The sequence below is a fragment of the Vitis riparia genome, chromosome 13 (assembly GCF_004353265.1).
Source record: "Vitis riparia cultivar Riparia Gloire de Montpellier isolate 1030 chromosome 13, EGFV_Vit.rip_1.0, whole genome shotgun sequence".
Classification (NCBI taxonomy): domain Eukaryota; kingdom Viridiplantae; phylum Streptophyta; class Magnoliopsida; order Vitales; family Vitaceae; genus Vitis; species Vitis riparia.
In genome coordinates, this window is record NC_048443.1 from 3623800 (window position 1) to 3641778 (window position 17979).

General features: G+C 35.3%; 3 protein-coding genes across 6 annotated transcripts; all 3 read right to left on the minus strand.

The window, feature by feature from the left end:
• On the minus strand, nt 1-2834 carry LOC117927941 (structure-specific endonuclease subunit slx1). 2 transcript variants are annotated; one of them, XM_034847674.1, is made up of 4 exons: nt 2526-2834; nt 1613-1719; nt 711-841; nt 336-417 (listed from the first exon to the last, which is right to left on the minus strand). In XM_034847674.1, the coding sequence occupies exons 1-4, from the start codon at nt 2711-2713 to the stop codon at nt 349-351; spliced, it is 495 nt and encodes a 164-aa protein (XP_034703565.1). In that variant the 5' UTR covers nt 2714-2834; the 3' UTR covers nt 336-348. The 2 variants fall into 2 exon arrangements, with proteins under 2 accessions (XP_034703566.1, XP_034703565.1); XM_034847675.1 differs by lacking the exon at nt 711-841 and having other exon boundaries at nt 1-417; nt 2526-2824.
• A 1180-nt stretch (nt 2835-4014) lies between these two features.
• Nucleotides 4015-9524, minus strand: LOC117927571 (putative disease resistance protein RGA3). Of its 2 annotated transcripts, XM_034847157.1 has the most exons (3): nt 4671-9524; nt 4351-4422; nt 4015-4260 (listed from the first exon to the last, which is right to left on the minus strand). In XM_034847157.1, exons 1-2 carry the CDS (start codon nt 8002-8004, stop codon nt 4418-4420), a joined length of 3339 nt encoding a protein of 1112 aa, XP_034703048.1. In that variant the 5' UTR covers nt 8005-9524; the 3' UTR covers nt 4015-4260; nt 4351-4417. The 2 variants fall into 2 exon arrangements, with proteins under 2 accessions (XP_034703048.1, XP_034703049.1); XM_034847158.1 differs by lacking the exons at nt 4015-4260; nt 4351-4422 and having other exon boundaries at nt 4906-5062; nt 5323-9524.
• An 806-nt stretch (nt 9525-10330) lies between these two features.
• Nucleotides 10331-15637, minus strand: LOC117929119 (pheophytinase, chloroplastic). 2 transcript variants are annotated; one of them, XM_034849335.1, is made up of 6 exons: nt 15511-15637; nt 14118-14888; nt 12799-13025; nt 12366-12557; nt 12125-12281; nt 10331-10909 (listed from the first exon to the last, which is right to left on the minus strand). In XM_034849335.1, the coding sequence occupies exons 2-6, from the start codon at nt 14871-14873 to the stop codon at nt 10667-10669; spliced, it is 1575 nt and encodes a 524-aa protein (XP_034705226.1). In that variant the 5' UTR covers nt 14874-14888; nt 15511-15637; the 3' UTR covers nt 10331-10666. The 2 variants fall into 2 exon arrangements, with proteins under 2 accessions (XP_034705226.1, XP_034705225.1); XM_034849334.1 differs by lacking the exon at nt 15511-15637 and adding an exon at nt 15436-15496.
• Between the last annotated feature and the right edge of the window lie 2342 nt (nt 15638-17979).

Sequence of the window (17979 nt, forward strand, 5' to 3'; positions counted from 1 at the left end):
TTGAAGCAGTAAGTCATTTTATTAAACTTAATGTAATTCTACATCATTGATTATTGATACAAAAATTGATGGTACTGTAGGACTATTGACAATTGACCATGCTGGTATTAGGACACATTGTGATCCCACACTATACAACAATTTTCATTATTTTCACTAACTTAACAAGTTGAGGTAGAGTATAAAATTATTACGAAAAATGTAGCTGACAAAATGACCCCTCCTTAAATCAAGAAGGATTCAACTGCCAGTTAATTTCTAAGTGATCGCAAACAAGCGACCCCTTGACTCTATTAAGAGCTGCTTGCCTGTGTTGCAACAATAGAAGTGAGTCATTGTCCACCTGCCTCACTGTATCATTCCTTTTGCGGGGCAATTTTCTTGAGAAACTTTTCCATTTTGATTCAAACTGGCAAGCTACAAATAGATCATGATAAAGGAAAAGGAATTAGTTGCTTAGCTACAAATAAATTATGATTCAAATATGAATACTTTTTGAAGTTGAGGTAGATCTTGAAAAAGCTAATAACTTTCTTTTCTCATTACACTTAAGTTCATATCTTTAATTCTTTTCCAGTTAAGAAAAATTTATTAAAAGCGACCAATGCAAGTATGTGTACACAACTGAATCTTTTACAGTTAGTTCACAACCTCAGCTGGTAACTCTTCCAAGGCATTATATTATTCCTCCATTTAAGGAATCAGTCTACCTGGCTATAAACTTGGTGGATCACTTCTCCGTGCAATTGGATGCAGCCACAAGATCCAACCAGCTTACCAGTAACAGATACATCACTGATAGAAACTAATGAACTGTTTAGCTCAGTGGTATGTGGTGTTCCTGTTTGACATTAATGTAAGAGGTCATAAATTATATCCAGTTCCTTGTTCAGGAAAGTAGGCATATTTGGGTGTCATCCGGTTACCTGATTATTCTTTTTATATGGACCAGACAAGAAAGAAAAAAATTATAAAGAAATAGATGTACATCAATATGATCGTTAGACAATGAGAGAAGCCTATGTCAATAATATTCTATGGATATTCAGCTAACATGGGATTTATCGCATCATTTGAATGGTCTTGTAATGTAAGTTTGCGATGCCAAGGAGATGACTTCATCTGATGAAATATCCAATGGTTAGTGGACTCGTGATCAACAGTAAGAGATATGGGCTCTATATACATTCTTTGTGCATTCTAATACTGATAATTATTTCCGGTTCATGATCATCTGTGAAGCTTTCAGCTGCGATAATGGACCAATGACACAACAGTCAAGTGGCCTGGTGGGTAGTTCAAATTTTCTTATAGCAAGATAATGATACTGCTGAAAAGAGTTTTGATAACAATAAGGACAAAAACACTAAATTGAGTTCCATAATCATCCTGTATATCAGCACCCTGAAACAAGAAAGTACTAGAAACACGAGAAGTGCAATGTTCTTTTCAAATCCTAGCATAAGTGAATGCATAAGGTTTGAGAAAGTTATCCACTTGATAACTTATGATGGCCTTTCCAGTTTTGGACAGTGAATGCAAAATTAGTTACCATCTTGAAGCAAGAAAAGAATAGCCCATAGTACTCTATAGTTTCGATTAGACAAAATACCTTCACTTTTGTCCTTAAATCCTTGAATGATGCATGCACAAACCCATGGCCTTCCTGTGCGGGAGGCTTTTGCACCACCTTTAAGTTCGCCATTATGCTGTTTCAAACTGCACAAGAACTGTCAGATTTTTAGCAAATGTAATTTCAAGGGTATACTAATTCACCATTTAATAAAAAGAACAAGCCAGAATTTTCTAGTCTGTAAGGCACCCAACAAAGTAGAAGTATAAAACTAAAACCAAAACGAACAAGAGTAACACATGAGCTACAAGTTACAATGGAGAGTAAGCATGTTAATAACATTAAAGGGAATACCGATCAATTAAACCAGAACCGAAAATTTCACAGGCATGCTCTACAGAGATCAGGTTTGGCTCCTCCCTTTTCATGCTTTAACCGACTCATCTTTGAATAAACAATATTCTTTTCCTTGCTAAAAATTGGTTTAAATGACTCAAGCTATAACCGAAAATTGTATATTTCCCTAATCTTTATCCAAAATGTTTCATGTTTTGCTGTAACTCTTCCTATTTTTCTAAATGATATTGGTATTCAATCAACAGTTCATATCTTCAAAACCTTCATATGATAGCTGACTTCATTCCATTCCTTATTCACAACTGAATTGGATTCAAGTGATATACCTCTGTTAAAATTTAGGTTTGTTCTTGCATTTCATTCGACAAATCCGCGTTGAAACAAACATAATATTGATAAATTTCCAATCATTCTTGCATCAACATCAAATAAAACAGGTGGGCACCTCATGAGCTAATTACCCAGAAATCAAACAACAAAACTGAATCATTCAATTAAATTCAAGAAAAAATTTCACCCATTTAGCTGAAAAATCAAAATTGCTTCGATCTGCCCCTAAAACAAGAAAGGGCATTGGCATATTGCGGACACATACCGGCGAGAGAAATTGGTGGTGACGCCGACGTAGGTTTTGATGGGGGTGTTGGTGGAAAGAATGAGATATACCAACCATGAAAAACTCGATCTTGATCTTGATCTTGATGAAGACGGTGATGACTTTGATGGATCAGGGTTAGGGTTAGAGCGTTTGATCGATCGAAATATCTTTGATATCCTCACCATAATTTGGGACTGCTGGTGGGTGGAGGCTTCTCCCCTGCATTGGATGATTTTGGAATTCCAACGTTTTCGGACATGAAAATATTTTAAAATTCCATTTTAATTTGTGTTTCAGTTATTTCGGTTAATCGAGAGAAGAGTGGGAATCAGATTGTTGTTTTCACACATATTAAAGTGAAAAAATTTTAAAATTTGAAAAATCCCTATACTCCGTTTCACAGTGATTTTATGAAACATTTTGATGTAAAAAAATGTTTTTTTAGTAATTGATAAAATTTAAAAAACATTTTTAAAAATCTGAAACATCATTTTTAATATTTAAAAATCATTTATGGTGTTATTTTAGAGAAACACTTTATAAGTCATTTTTTTAAAAACACCTTTAAAAAAATATTTTTATTAAAAACATTATTTGAGTACGCTTTTAATAGAAGTGTTTTTACCAAAAATGTTTTCTTTTATAACACTTTTGTTAAAAGTGATTCTATTTTTTATATTAATGAATTACTAAAAAGTATATTCATTACAAAAAAATAAAATATTATAATAAATTTAAAAAATTATTAAAAAAATATATAGACATTTATATTGTTAAAAAAAACTAAAAAAGTTATAATTATGAAAATAAAAATAATATAGAATACATGAAAATTTAGAAATTGATGTCATTAAAGTAATAGCATGACAAGCTTATAATAATTTTCGATGAGATTGTACAAATTCTCAAAATTATTTCTGGCATATCTGATTGTTGTGGAGAAATTTTTATGAAAATTTGAAGAGAGTGAAAGGAAAAAAAGGGTAGCGAGAAACAAAAGACGGGTAGCGGAAACACTTTGGATATTAAAAAGGTAAAATGAAACATTACTAGCTTTTTTTCAACAAAAGCTAAGGGAGATGAGACATAGAAGCTAACAAATGGGAAGACAACTCACATGTTTTGAAATTGCTAGGACCATGGTTTGTTGATTGAGATTTATGAAGGCTTCTATAAAAGTGAGTATTTATAAGCACAACACATTACACCATGGTCACTCGCTCTTCCCCTCTTTCACCTTGTTTTGAAGGTTGAATAGGACAGGGCTAGCCTGTGAAGGCAGACAGAACTGGGCTAGCCCATCAAGCCCAGTCCATTGGAGGTCAGAGATCATGGGCTGCCAGGCCCATGAGGTAGGTCTAGGCCCCACCCACTGCACATGGACCAGGCCGACCCAGATGATATTTTTAAATATCTGCATTATGCCTGCAAGTCTCTACTAATACCAAAACTAAACCACTATATGAAAAATGTTAGAGATAAAGCAGGAAAAGTAATCACTAGAGGTGAACATATAAGCTTGGAAAGATCTTTATTACAAGCGAATAAATCAGTACAAACAAAAACACAATCTTAAGTCCAATCCCATAAACCCCTATGAACCCTCTGCCAAGACCTTAAAGAACAGATTTGATAGTCGTATCTCTATATAATTATACAAGTATGCTTCTTCAATCCTATAGTTCAACTGACCGGCTTGTTCGAAGAGCCAGCTATCTTCCTTCATGGCTTCCTGAACACGAAAAGATGTCAACTTCTCAGTAGATATTCTTAGTTGTATACTTTTAAATAAGAGATTAAGCATCAAGGAACAATGTCATACCTAACCAATTCTGGAAACTAACAATGCTGCCTAATCCCCAATTTATCCTTGCCACGATATTGATACACTACACTGCATAGTTTGCATAGAATGAGAATATGTCAGGTATCTCTTGACCCAAGCATCCATTGATTCTACAAACAGTGGCATCTAGAAAAGCAAAACTATGTGCCCAAATAGGTCTTAGATTTGCAACAAAAATGGAGTGAATCACCAGAACAATATTCAAGATTTGACAAAGTTGGCCATGGTGTAGTCATTTGAAAATGGTATCAAGAAAAAAAGGAGAGGTTTCAGAAAGAGAATTGAGAAGTGCATACCTCCAGCAGCTTGAATATAAGGGCCATTAATCTTGATATATGGAACATGTTGTATCTTGCGCCAATCGTTCCCTTCCTCCTTGATGCATCCTATTTCCAAGTGAGGACAGCCCCATATAGATAGAAATTGAAGGGATGTGAGTCTCACCATTGAATCTGGCAGATGCAGTAGATTTTCGCAATACCAAAGCTCCAGCTCTTGGAGTGAAACAAGGTTTCCCAGCCACTCAGGAAGGGTATCCAATTTGGAACAACTTGAAATAGATAGAATCTGGAGGCCTGTAAGGTGCTGCATAGTCTCTGGCAAGCCCATTAGATTCTCACAATTTGAGAGTGAAAGATTTTGAAGGGACTTGAGATCTCCAATCCCTGCTTCTGGCAGAGATTCTAGACTGTGGCACCCATGTATTGACAAAGATATTAGAGACTTGAGGCTTCCAGACTCCAGAAAAGATTCTAGCTTGTCACAATTACTAATTGTCAATTTTTGAAGGGAACAAAGACCTTCAAGCTCACCTGAGAGAGATCTGAGCTTTGGACAGTCTTTGATTTCAAGAGACAAAAGATGCATTTTATTTCTTAGCAATCCAACAGGTAAAGCTACTAGCTCAAAAAAGCCACTGATGATGAAGTTGGAAAGAGAAGTGCTCACCATTGCCATCCTTAATAACTGGATGTTGCAATCATTCAGCTCCAGAGATTCCAGAGATGGAAGATTTGGGAAGTCCGTCATATTTGGGCAATCAACAATTGTCAATTTCCTCAGGTTGGAAAACAGATATCTTTCTTCCATTTCTGACCACCCCAATAAAGATGGCATATTTTTGAGTGTGAGGTGTTTCAATGATGCATAATCAACAACCCCGTCATTTGTGCAGGAGTCACCAGAGATGTACCTTGTGGCATCCATTCCATCTATTGAGAGAACCTCAAGAACACTTAGCTTCTCTAACGGAGGAAGTTGGACACACCTTTGACATCTGATTAGTGAGAGTTCAGTGAGGTTTGAGAGAGATGAATTCATCAGCCAACATGGGAAATTTGCACCCATATAATTCTCAATGTGCAGCTTCTTTAAATCAGAGCTTGGTTGGAGGCCTTCAATGACAAGCTCAACATGTTCTCTTACATTCGCTTCATCTACATGCTCCCATAAAAGTTTCAGTGAACGAAGGTTTCTCTTCTCCTTCAGATTTGCAGCTCTGGCACATCTTTTATTCATCACATTTTCAAGGTTCTTAATCATTAATTCTCCATGCAGGTCCAGGCCCTGCAACTCAGTAATACTAGAAGCAGTTCCCCTACCAACTATGAAAATTGGTAATGTTTGAAGGGAGCTGAGTTTTCCAATCCCATTTGGAAGCTTGACCAATGATCTACATGCATAAATATTTAGATGTCTGAGGAAGATCAACTTTCTCAAATCTTTCGGTAGCATCTCCAGAAGGTCACAATGCTTGAGTATCAATGTCTGCAGATACAAAAGACCACAAATAGAGCTTGGTAACTTTTTGATGCGAGCATCTGAGAGATTGAGGTACCTTAAATGTTTCAATGCCCCAATTGACTTAGATAGCTTCTTAGCCCGTGTGCTGCTTATGTCTAAAGCACGCAAGGATTTGAAACTTGAGATGAAATTATGAGATACTTTGGGAATCTTTTGCCACCCAACTAATAGAAGGAAAGAGCGGACTTTCCCAGCATTCAGTAAGGACTTTGGAATTACAAATTCCCTCTCTTTACAGACCATTGATATGTGCCGTGTGGCTGCAGGAATTCTTACTTGCCTACCAACCTCTACTGCTGAGCAATCTGAACCTGAAACAGATCTTGCAAGATCATGAAAAAGATGATGCATTCCACATTTTACTATGTTCCCATCACTGTCCTTGGTGACATTCTCAAAGAAAGACCTCCATAGTAACTCATTGAAGTACTCGTTCCCAACTTCTTCTGGTGCCTTTCTTCCAGATGATGGAAGGAATCCTTCAGCCATCCACAGCTGGACCAAGTTCTCCTTCTCTATGCAGTAGTCCTTGGGAAAAATGGAGCAGTATGCAAAGCATTGTTTCAGATGTGATGGTAGATCATCATAACTGAGTCTCAATACTTGTAGAATTCCATTTTCTCCTCCAAGTAGGTTCCATATTTCACTATCTTTTACATCTACCCACTCACTTTTCTCTCTTTTGAAGCACATCAAGCTTCCAAGAGTCTTTGCTGCAAGAGGTACACCCCTGCATTTCTTCACAATATCGTTTCCGATTGCAACTATTGAAGCTTCTTTTGGTACCCCAAGCTTGAAAGCTCGCTGCTCAAACAAAGACCAACAATCATCTTCTGGCAAGCCCTTTAAATAGTAAGGGGCAATGGTACCCATTATCAGTGCAACCTTTTCACTACGGGTTGTAACCAAGATTTTGCTACCTTCAGAACCATGTCTCACTGAATTCTTCAATCTCTCCCATTTTTCATGATCATCGCTCCATACATCATCCAAAACTAGTAAGAACCTCTTCCCCATGACCAGTTCTCGAATGCGCTGCTGAATCACTTCCATCTCTTGAAGATGACATGTATTCCCAGTGGCAGATTCCAAAATTGCTTTCATAATCCGCTTCACATCAAAATCTTCAGAGACACAAACCCAGATTCTTTGCTGGAAATGCTTGTCTGCCCGTTTGTCGTTGTAGGCCAGTTTTGCGAGAGTTGTCTTCCCTAGCCCTCCTATACCAACTATTGGAATGACTGAAACATCCCCATGGCTATTATCTGTCAGTAGCTTAATTATTTCCTCTCTATCTTTGTCTCTTCCAAAAACATCAGATTCAAGCAAGTAAGAATCTGACTGCAGTCTCCCAGATGACTGATAGGTCTGATTAACATTTGAATTTTTCAAATGAAATTTGGACCTCTCATTTGCAATTGAATTTAACCTCTCCCCTATCTGCTTTAACCTACATTTCATTTTGTAATGTAAGATGAACGGATTTGACTGTGAAAAGAAGTTGCATACCATGTTAATCATGCAATCCTTGAGCTTCGTGTTATCATCAGCCCCTACTTCATACTCAAGAGCTTCCATCATGTACTCGTCCAGCAAGTCATCTGCATCATAAGCGGCATCCTTAAGCTTCATCAACCAATTTTTCACCATCTTATTCCTTAATTGTTGGTCTTCTGCCTCTTCAAGCACATCTTGAATCGTCAATAATATGCTCTGAAGCTGGCTCATCTCCTTCTCCGTGCCTCCCAGCATTCTGTGCTCCAGGATTTGCGAAGACATCTTTTCGAATATTACTTCCATAAGTGCAGATAGAACTGCTTCGGCCATGGCTGCTTACAGGAAGAGAAACCAAAAGGGAAACTCTGGTTCAATTGTACAGAAAGGTCTTGTGTAGGCCAAGTTTTCTTATTTAGCAGTTAGAAATAATTAAATTATGGGACCCAGATGACCTGTCTCATTTGTAACCACATACGAAGAGCTGGCCGGCCAGGTCAATCTATGCAGATGATTTCCTACTGAAAGATCCTTAAAATCTCTCTTTCCAGGAAAGTGTTCGCATGAAGAAAAATGGGGAGGTACACCAGTAGATTTCCTCAGTGATTTCCAGTAAAGTCCCATGAAAATGCTTTCCCATATGAGTGACTATGACAACTCAAATAGAAATCGTTCCAAACAATTTCTCAGCAAACTCACAACCAGGAATTTAATAATGCTGCATCTAATTCACACGCCATGGTCTTCCAAAGCTTCAGGTTCAGGGCAAAAACGCGTCTACCCAATAGTCAGAATAATTCAATTACTGACGATGTATGACTCGAACACCATCCTGGTTACTTCTGCTTGAATATCATTGATCAGGACTAGAATGGATCAAATAAAAGTGGAAAACAAACTCAAGGTCAAAACCATGATATGGAACCAGAAAATCCAATTTCAGGTAGCATTGTCTTTGAATTGAGCCTCCAGAAAGAAAAAGGAAAATCCATGAACCAGTAGAAGAATGATAAATCCTTCAAATCTTAAAATCTCATTAGACAAGTTAATAAACACAAGCAAGAGGTCAGCAAGCAATTAGAGGATCCTCAACTCTTAGGAAAAATTTTAACTTACTTGTGGATAATGCCAAAAAAAAAAAAAAAAAAAAAAAAAACAAAGATCCACAAGGAGACGAGTCAATGGCCTAAACTACTGTCAATTAAGACACAAAATTATCAAAAAAAAGAAAAAAGCATTATATGCCTAATGAAGAAATTTTAGAGGCAAAAAGGTATACAGAACAATCCTAGAGAGAGAGAAAAAAACAACCAGTTAGATAGTTTGGCAAGAGCTTGCAACTGCATCCAAACACAGGATGCATACTTAAAATTTTATCATAAGAAGAAATAGGCTCACTAAGAAGAAAGCTAAAGAAACACTGCTCAGCGTAGTTCAACTGGAGCTCTTCATGGCTTGTGAGTTATTTAAGTCGTAACATTTTCCACGCGAAGCTAATGGAACAAGTTTCAATTGAGTTAATGATCAGTGGTCTGTCAAGCTTTATCAGTAGTTACTTCAACAAGCTCATGATCTTTTTATCTGGCATTCATATATCAAAAGCAACCTTTTGTAGTGTTGATTGATTCAAGCTGAACGGAAAGAAAATTACAATCTTATTCATAAATCACCAGGAAGAAGGAAGACTGTCAGATAGAATGTTTAATGGCACTGTACAATATGCATGTAGTTACATGAATGGATGTGTGCATGTACATCATACTAGAGATTAACATTGATTAGCATAAAATTTCTCTAAAATAGTTTAGCTATGCCGACTGCAGTGGAAGATATTAGACTAGTATTCTCATAAATAAAATTTCTACTCACATTTATAAATAAATTGTGTTAAGTCCAATGATGAAAATATCAGCAATCATGGATATATCAATACTTTGATTTTATAAATATATCAGAGATATATCAACAAATATTTTGACACAAAATATCGGTGAACTTAAAATTGATCAAAACTTATGAAAATATTGAGAAAAATTCTAAAAATAATATAATAAACAATAATGACATTTAAAAGTTGTTTTATGAAAAACTTAATATATGTATGATATAATCAACCATGTATGTAACGATTGTTTATTGATTCTTCCAAAAATACTTCTAGAGAAAAAATTTCTATAAAAATCACTTCGTATGTAATAATTGCTTATTGATTCTTCCGAAAATACTTTTAGAGAAAAAAATTATATCAAAAACATTTTGAATAGAAACATTGTCGAACGCCCTCTTAAAGGTAAAATTGGTAACTTAACATAGTATTAGACCCTCGTTTTACATGATGTTAGGAGCTTGAACCTCATAGTAGACCCAACAGAAGGTTGCCTGTGCAGTGGTACCCGAATCAGCTTAATATATATTGTTGGCCATCACTAATAACTAGATTAACAGTAACGTTTTTCAACTTTCAATGGTAAGAAGCATGCAAATCAAAGCCAAAATCAAGAGGAAAGAACCAAAATCAAAGTGGAAGTTGAAACTGCAAAGCAGCAGAACTCGAGTTTTAAAAGCATATGTAGAACAAAAAAGACCAAGGATCACCGGAACACAAAGTTGTCGCTTCAAATATTCAACTGGCCGGTAACAACAAGCCACATGAGAAATGGGCACAGAACATTATTGATCAAATTGCGAAGGCACCACATATTTACAAATTCCCGGCTCTTGCTTTCTCTGGGTATATGAAATCTAATACAACAAGGACATCAAATTACTAATTGCTATGTCGCCCCCAAGTCAAAGACAAGCTGCGTACAAGATGGTTGATGTAGTTTGGATTTGGAATTTATTGAGTGAATGCAAATACATTAATTTGACATTTTAAATTTGCAACACTATGGACTTGCATATTGATTTACTTTCTATGATACAAAAATAATCAAATGATATTATACATTTCAGGATTTACATAATGTCTGGAACAAAGGTTAGGGAGGCTATGTTATCGAGAATTGATTTCTAAAGCTTCAAAACGGGATTTGACATAAGAGCGTATCCTATTCCAAAGTGAAAACCTGGATCCATAGAAATGCACCCTCACTGATTTTTTTGATCCTTCTCTAACAAATTCCAAGTCCTTTGTGGTGCCATACTGAATATTTTCTGGGTCGTCAAGCAGAGGTAAGGTAACAGACCCCTTGGATTCTAGGTTTCCGATCCACCCACGCAGTAAATAATTCACAACCTGAATAACAAAGAGAGCTAGCGTGTCTTGAGTACCAACAACAGTGAGCAAAGAAGGCATATAAAAATAAATGGTTAACAGCATTTGCAGGACATCCTAAACCAATTAAAACCCTGGCAACATGTGCATGAAAATATGAATCCAGACACCTTGTCCTTTGGGATTATTCTATTCTATTCACATTCTTTGACATTCTTCTTTCCTTCTTACAAAATGGCAAAGATTCTAGTTAATGCAACAAGTAATTTGTTAATGATCTAGGTGAGGTTTGAAACATTTTTTGAACATTTCTTTCCTAATAAAGTCGTTGATAGAAACATCCCAAAAGACCTACTTAGTTTATCAGAGAGGTGATTGGACAATAACAGTGTGGAGCATGCCAAGACACTTCTCTGCTGTTTTCTTCTCATACATCAGGCTGAAATTTGACTGGTGAGACTCAACTAGATCACCAACCATTTTCACAAGAATGGTTATTGTTTCTCATATCCCTTTCATTACCTTCATCCACCACAAGGTCCACAAGGGCCATGAGGGAAAGAAAAATGATAAGGAAAGAGAAGGCAAGAATATGAAGGAAAATAAGAAAAAAAGCCTAAAACTTAATGTTACCTACTTTTCCTATCATGATTACACACTTTTATTTTTATATAGAGAATGAAAAATTCAAAAATCTATAAGTTCATAAATTTCTGTTTATATTTCATTTTCCTTTGATTTTTCATGACAAACCAAATATGAGAATTTGAGTTTCCTTCTCATTTTTTTTCCCTTGCCAACTACTTTCCAAGATCCAAAGGGAGCCTTAAAGATATTAAAGAGTTCTTGTTGCACCTTATGCTGCAATTAAATGCATGTAACTGCCATATGATAAAATGTAACTCACAAAAGCCCTAATGTTTTAGTGTTGGATGTGAAAAAATAAGCAATATACACTTGTCATGCAAATCAGCACTATCTCTTACCATGGATTTAATTTCCTGAGTTTTTTTTTTCCATGTTATTCAAAATTGTTGTGTACCCTACTACACCTGATACTTTATGATGCATAACAAGAAAACTCAAAAATCAATACTTTGACACAATGCATAATTCTAAAATTAAGAAAAATAGAAGTTTGAAACTTCACAAGTTATGAATATGATTTTTTCCATAGAAACCTGTGATAGTAAGAACAATGAAAATGCACTTCCAAACAGGAGAGACGGCACATACCTCAGGAACTTCATCATGAGGGCAGTGACCAGCTGGGCTGATCTCATAATATGGAGCCTCAAGCAATTGCCGCTTCACCTGAAGACCCCAGACAGGCTTCACCCAGGGATCTTCTTTCCCATACATCAGACAGATGGGCACATTGCTCATTTGACACCTTTAGATTCAAACAAACTCAAGTCCTCAACTTGGGGGATATTTATGAAATATCTCTAGAAGTATGAGCTTTTCTGCTACTTACCTAGACAAAGCTTCGCTGAAAGATAGTTGTCCCTGAGGAGCAAACATTATTGAGGCAAATGATGCAGCAGCTGCTGGATGTTGTGTTGTCTCAAGTATACGGGAAAACACTTTGTCAACTTTTGTTGAATGATCTGCATAAACCTGCTTAAGTACCTCTCCAATGCTTCTAGGGTCGCTAATTTTCTGCCAACTGAAATTACAACAAAAAGGCTATGTTAATTCAGAAAGGTTTATTAAACAACCATGGTTCTAGAGAGGGAAATTACTGCAGTTTCTTGCTCAGGAAAATAAATGCTGAATGAAGCACCCAAATAGGCAATTAAATAATTAAATGGGTGGAATGTAATCCTTCATGGTAAAAAAAAAGTGAATTTCACAAACGGGGCTGCATAGATATCCTATGGCTATTTGATGATAAATGTGAAACCTACACAAATTCTGTGAGCTTTCTCACAAAAGCAGGAAGAGGAAATGTTCCAGCCCATGGAAATATCCTAGCTAGACTTGGAGATCTTGAAGGATTAGGGAGAAATCCCCAAAATGGTGTTGCATTGAGCAATGTAACACCCTTAACCAATTGTGGGTTGCAAGCTGCAAAGTAGAGTGCAACAAATCCTCCTAGTGAATTCCCCACAATATAAACTGGTTCACCAATAACCTGCAAACAGAAAACAGGAATTTTTAGTCAGCATTTTTCATGATAACTTGGTGCATTAATTTATTTAATCATTGCAATAATCATCAGAAATCCCAGATATCCCCTCCATCTGGGTGTATGTTAGCTATCTGGTATTTGCATCAGCTTGATGTTTCTGGACAGGGACAACTTGCTTTTTGCATACAAGCAAACTCAAGGTTACGAAAGAGTGGGATCCCCCTTTTGGAGTGACATAAGATGGATGGAAGTCCAACATCCTGCATAGCTGATTACCTACACTGGTTGGGCCTAATATGTGGAGCTACCTCTACCTCCCATTATCTTAGGCTTTTGGGTTTGTATGTGGTTCCGCATCATTTGGTATTAGAGTTGGGTTTGGCCCGACTCACCTTGCCCTTGCTAAAATGGGCATTAGCAATTGAGTGGGGGGTGTCTAATGTAGGACGGATGGAAATCCAATGTCCCACATCTGTTGATTACCAACATTGGTTGGGCCTTATATGTGGAGCTACCTCTACCTCCCATTAGCTTAGGCTTTTGGGAGTATATGTGGTCCCGCATCATGAAACCCTACACTTAATTTTGATTGTTGTTCTTTGGATAACCTAAGGCATATGGAGATTGATGGATTGTTCATAGAGAGGGGATCCTTCACTCAAAGGCTTGGAATAGACATCCTCACTGGAGTCAGTATATGATACATAAATTCACCAAATTGTTGAGCTTTCTAGAAGCTTTGGGTGCTCCTTTGTATGGAAATCTAGGTCGGCCAACTAGGAAGTGATTGTTTGGCTAAGTTTTGAGATGCCTTGTTGGAGTTTGAAGAGACTTCCTCTCCCCAAGCTTCTTTGTGCTTTCTTTGTTGGGTTTGTTTGGAGGTGGTAGCAGCATTTCAAGGCCTTTTTCTTCTGTAGCGTGCTTCAAGGATATCTTATCCTTGGATTACTTTTATTCTCGCGCCCCCACCTCCCCCCCCCAAAAAAAAACACTTATTTCCTATCAAAAAGAATTCTGTGAAGAAGTAAGAGAAAAAGGAAAATTGTCTACCATGCATCACCACATAAGCTGCAATCGCAAAACAAGTAGATTTACCTGTTCTATGAAATAGCGAACTTGGTCCTGCCATAAGTCAATAGAGTAAACCAGCTCATTTGCCCATGGTTCAGTTTCATCTCCAAAGCCCCAACTGAAATCATTTCTTTCTGAATCCAACTCTTTCTTGGATTGAGGAGCAGGATCTTCAAATGGCAATGACATGCCCTGCCCAAGGAAATCAACTGCCCACACTCTAAAATCACGGCCCAAATCCTTTAATTGCTTCTCATAATGGAAGGACCCAACTCCAAACCCAGGAAGAAAGAGCACTGGTGGGGAGTTTACATTTTCACACCCCGACTTTTCATAATGCACAGTGAGCTTGGGCTTCCACTCCCAAAAACAGCTACTTATCTGAGCACCAGAATCATCATTTGAGTCATCTGGCAAACCCGGGATCAAAATCTGAGTTATTAGGTCCCCCCGTTCTGAAATATCTCCTACCCCCTCCTTTCCATCAATTACATAACCATTATAGCTTTCACTCAAGGCCTTTGAATTTACATTCGCAGACCCTTTGAAAGCTGTTAAGGACCTAGAACCTTCATGTCGACCAAGGTTCTTTGTGCAAAAATCATCTAAATTAGAATATCCTGAAGAACCTAATTTAGAACCAATTCTAGCACATAAAATCCTATTGTTTCTAGAACCAGGCAGCTTTGCTTGACTTGAACCTGAGCTTTTATGAACTGAAGTCCCCCTTAAATTTACAAGTTTACAGCATGGTGCCGAGTGGCAGGAGAGAATTTCCATATCAGAAATCGTGTACTGCAACAGAAAGCCGCAAACAAATTATTTAGCAAAAATTCAACTTTCCCCAATTTCTGACAGAAAACTTGAGGAAAAGCAGAGGGAACAATATTTCAAATCTAATGTTAATAATTCCATACCTTCCATGAAGTGAAAAAAAAAAAGAAGGGAAAATCGTGTTAACATGTGCATTGGTTAAAGTAAATTGAAGGCTTTTGTGTCCCATATCCCAAGTAATAAATCAACACAAAATTCAAAATTTTAATTTCGTTCCTTCACTTCCCCAACAGTTTCTCAGCATCCAAACAGAAGTAACTACAACTAATGCCCAACAGTTAAGAAACTAAACGACCAAATACCAAATTTTTCCCCAACCACCCATCTACCAATTAACACTATCACACATCAACCTACATATCAATAAGTCTCATCAACAAATCAAACATCATAACTCAACATGCAATAAACTAAACAACCAAAATTGAATCAAAACCAATCTTCTCCACTCCAAAATCTCAGGAAAACAAATCCCACAAAATTAATATTGAAAAAAATCAAACCCCACCTGCTTCAGATCAAAGAAAACTGGTTTCTCCTTCACAGCACATAGATACATATATAAAGAGAGAGAGATATTTACCTTTAATTAGGAGCGGTAGGTGTCATTAGGGTCAAAATTTGATGACTTTGAGCTTCTTTCTCTGAAACTGAGAGGAGGGGTTACTTGGAAGTTTGTTCTTCCTCTCCAAGCCAGGAAAATTAGGGAACTTAAAATTAATTTTTTGATATTTTGGGAGCGGAAAAGACAGAAGGGACTCTGTTCTGGACAGGTGGATCACTGGGTATTGTCGGGTTTGGGAGCTTACCGTTAATTTGGCAGTTAGAGAAAAATAGAAGAAAATTGTGTTTGATAATGATAATAACATTAACAAAACAAAATTAATTATTAATTATATTATTACAAATATTAAATAAGTAACATATTTATTATTTTTATTTATATAATTTACATTCTTAATTATATCTTGTCTCTTTATATTTAAATCAACTTTGTTAAATTTGTCTCAAAATCTAATTATTTTATTTATTAATAATTTATAACAAATCTTATGAAAGATTACGGGTTGAAAGAGCTAAACTGTATTATATCATATAAAGAATACAACAAACTTTTGAAAAATTTAATCTAACTAAATATGATTTTAATAAATAGAATTATTATAAAATCCATAAAAATAAAATTTTAAATTATTAAAATGTATTTTTTAGTTTCAAATTGTAACTAGATAAGTATATTTATATTTGTTTGTGTCATTTTTTAAGTTTTAGGTTTTATTTGGTAATTATTTTTAAAAATAATTTTAAAAAATATAGATTTTTAGAACAATTTTCATATATTTTTTAGAATAGTTTTTAAAAACTTTTTTTTATCTCTATTTTGTAAAACAAAAGTCTATTTGAAAATTTAAAATATTTTTAATTTATTTTCAACATTTTGAAATATGTTTTAAAAATAAATTTTATATTTAGAACTTTATTTTTTATCATTATACATATTTATATAATTATTTTTAAAAATAATTATAAAAAAAATAAGTAAAAACAACTTAAATATGTTTTCTAAAAACATATTTTTTTTTTCAATAACATAAAATAATTTTCTAGTTGTCAAATATGTTATCCAATTTTTTTTAAAAAACAAAAATCTATTTTTTAAAACCGTTATCAAACTTTTTTTTTTGTCCATTTTTAAGCTCAAATTTTCAAAAAAATTTAAAAATTATTTTAAAAAAAAAATTAAAATAGAAAAAGTATAAACAAATTAGGCTTAAATTTTGAAAAATTAAAATAAAATTTTTATTTTTATTTTAAATTAAAATAGAAAAAAAGTATAAACAAACTGACTCAAATTTTCATGCATCCACTCAAGTACTACTAATTTTTGTAGTTGCATTTGGTTTTTTCGATATTTAGAAAAGGACGATGAATATGTGGCACACTGACATGTTCCCGTCAAGCCCATGGTGACAATCTGTAGTCACCCCTCATCAATTATTGGCCATCGCCATCCTCCTCCATATTTTTCACGTTTGCCGTCCAAATGTGGCATACTTGCTTTGGCCCATTGCAGAGAAAGTTGGAGGAAGAGTGATTCTTCAACACGCAAAGGTATCTATCTGCCTTGCCCAGTTGCACACTGAACAATGAATCCTTTTGGAATATATGGGAAATGATACCTTTGGAATATGAAAACTGTCATTTTTGGGAGATATTATCTTGTTCGGATTAGGTTTATAGCTGGGTTATAGCTTTTGGGCACTCAACAAAGGAAAAAAAAAATGAGGTAGAGGGTTTGTGTTTCCAAATGATATATGACCTCTGTTCTAGGGGTTCTGCATTTGATCTCTTCAGAAATGAGGGCTTTGAACTGCCACTTCGGTTGGACCATTGTTTGTTTGTTTCTAACATGCCCAAGTGATGCAAATGATTTGGAAAGACAAATTGGTGGAAACATTTTCATTCAGAAAGATAAGGCTGAAAAGGAATCTGAATTATGTGTCATGTTTTCATTGGTCTACTTTCTTCTGCAAGAGGATACGATGTATGTTTCTGAGTTGAGATTTTAGTAGGGTCAGCAGCATATATCATACAACTATTGTAACTTCAATTGAAGAAAGACTGAAATTAGGAAACAATAAATTCAGATAGTTGATCTTGTAAAATTTAGAAGAATGATTGGAAATTTGTGGTATTTGACTTAATACAAGACCAAAAATTGTATTTAGAGTTAGACTTGTAAATAGATTTATGAGTCTTTAAATTTCTCTCACTTGGAAGGAGTTAGTCGTATCTTACTATAGATTTATAGAAATAATGTCAACAACAAAAATCGAAAATATTACAACTATTAGTAAAGTTACTTGAACAATGTGGTTTTGTTGAATGCGTTCTAACTTAAAGCATTTTATAACAATAAATCATTAATCTCATTGACCAAAAATCTAGTTTTTTATAAAAGAACCAAACACATTGACACCAAGTTTTACTATTCATGAATTGGTGAAAAAATAAAAGAAATCATATCCGAATTTTGTTTTATGAAATCAAG

Excerpts from the sequence above, each read along its gene's own strand:
- LOC117927941 (XM_034847674.1), bottom strand. The coding sequence starts at position 2,713 with ATGGTGAGGATATCAAAGATATTTCGATCGATCAAACGCTCTAACCCT. Across the intron at positions 842-1,612 it reads ATTTAAGGACAAAAGTGAAG|GAACACCACATACCACTGAG; the intron begins GTATTTTGTCTA and ends AATGTCAAACAG. Across the intron at positions 418-710 it reads TCCACCAAGTTTATAGCCAG|CTTGCCAGTTTGAATCAAAA; the intron begins GTAGACTGATTC and ends ATCTATTTGTAG.
- LOC117927571 (XM_034847157.1), bottom strand. The coding sequence starts at position 8,004 with ATGGCCGAAGCAGTTCTATCTGCACTTATGGAAGTAATATTCGAAAAG.
- LOC117929119 (XM_034849334.1), bottom strand. The coding sequence starts at position 15,486 with ATGTATCTATGTGCTGTGAAGGAGAAACCAGTTTTCTTTGATCTGAAG. Across the intron at positions 13,026-14,117 it reads TTCGCTATTTCATAGAACAG|GTTATTGGTGAACCAGTTTA; the intron begins GTAAATCTACTT and ends TTCTGTTTGCAG. Across the intron at positions 10,910-12,124 it reads CTCATGATGAAGTTCCTGAG|GTTGTGAATTATTTACTGCG; the intron begins GTATGTGCCGTC and ends TTTGTTATTCAG.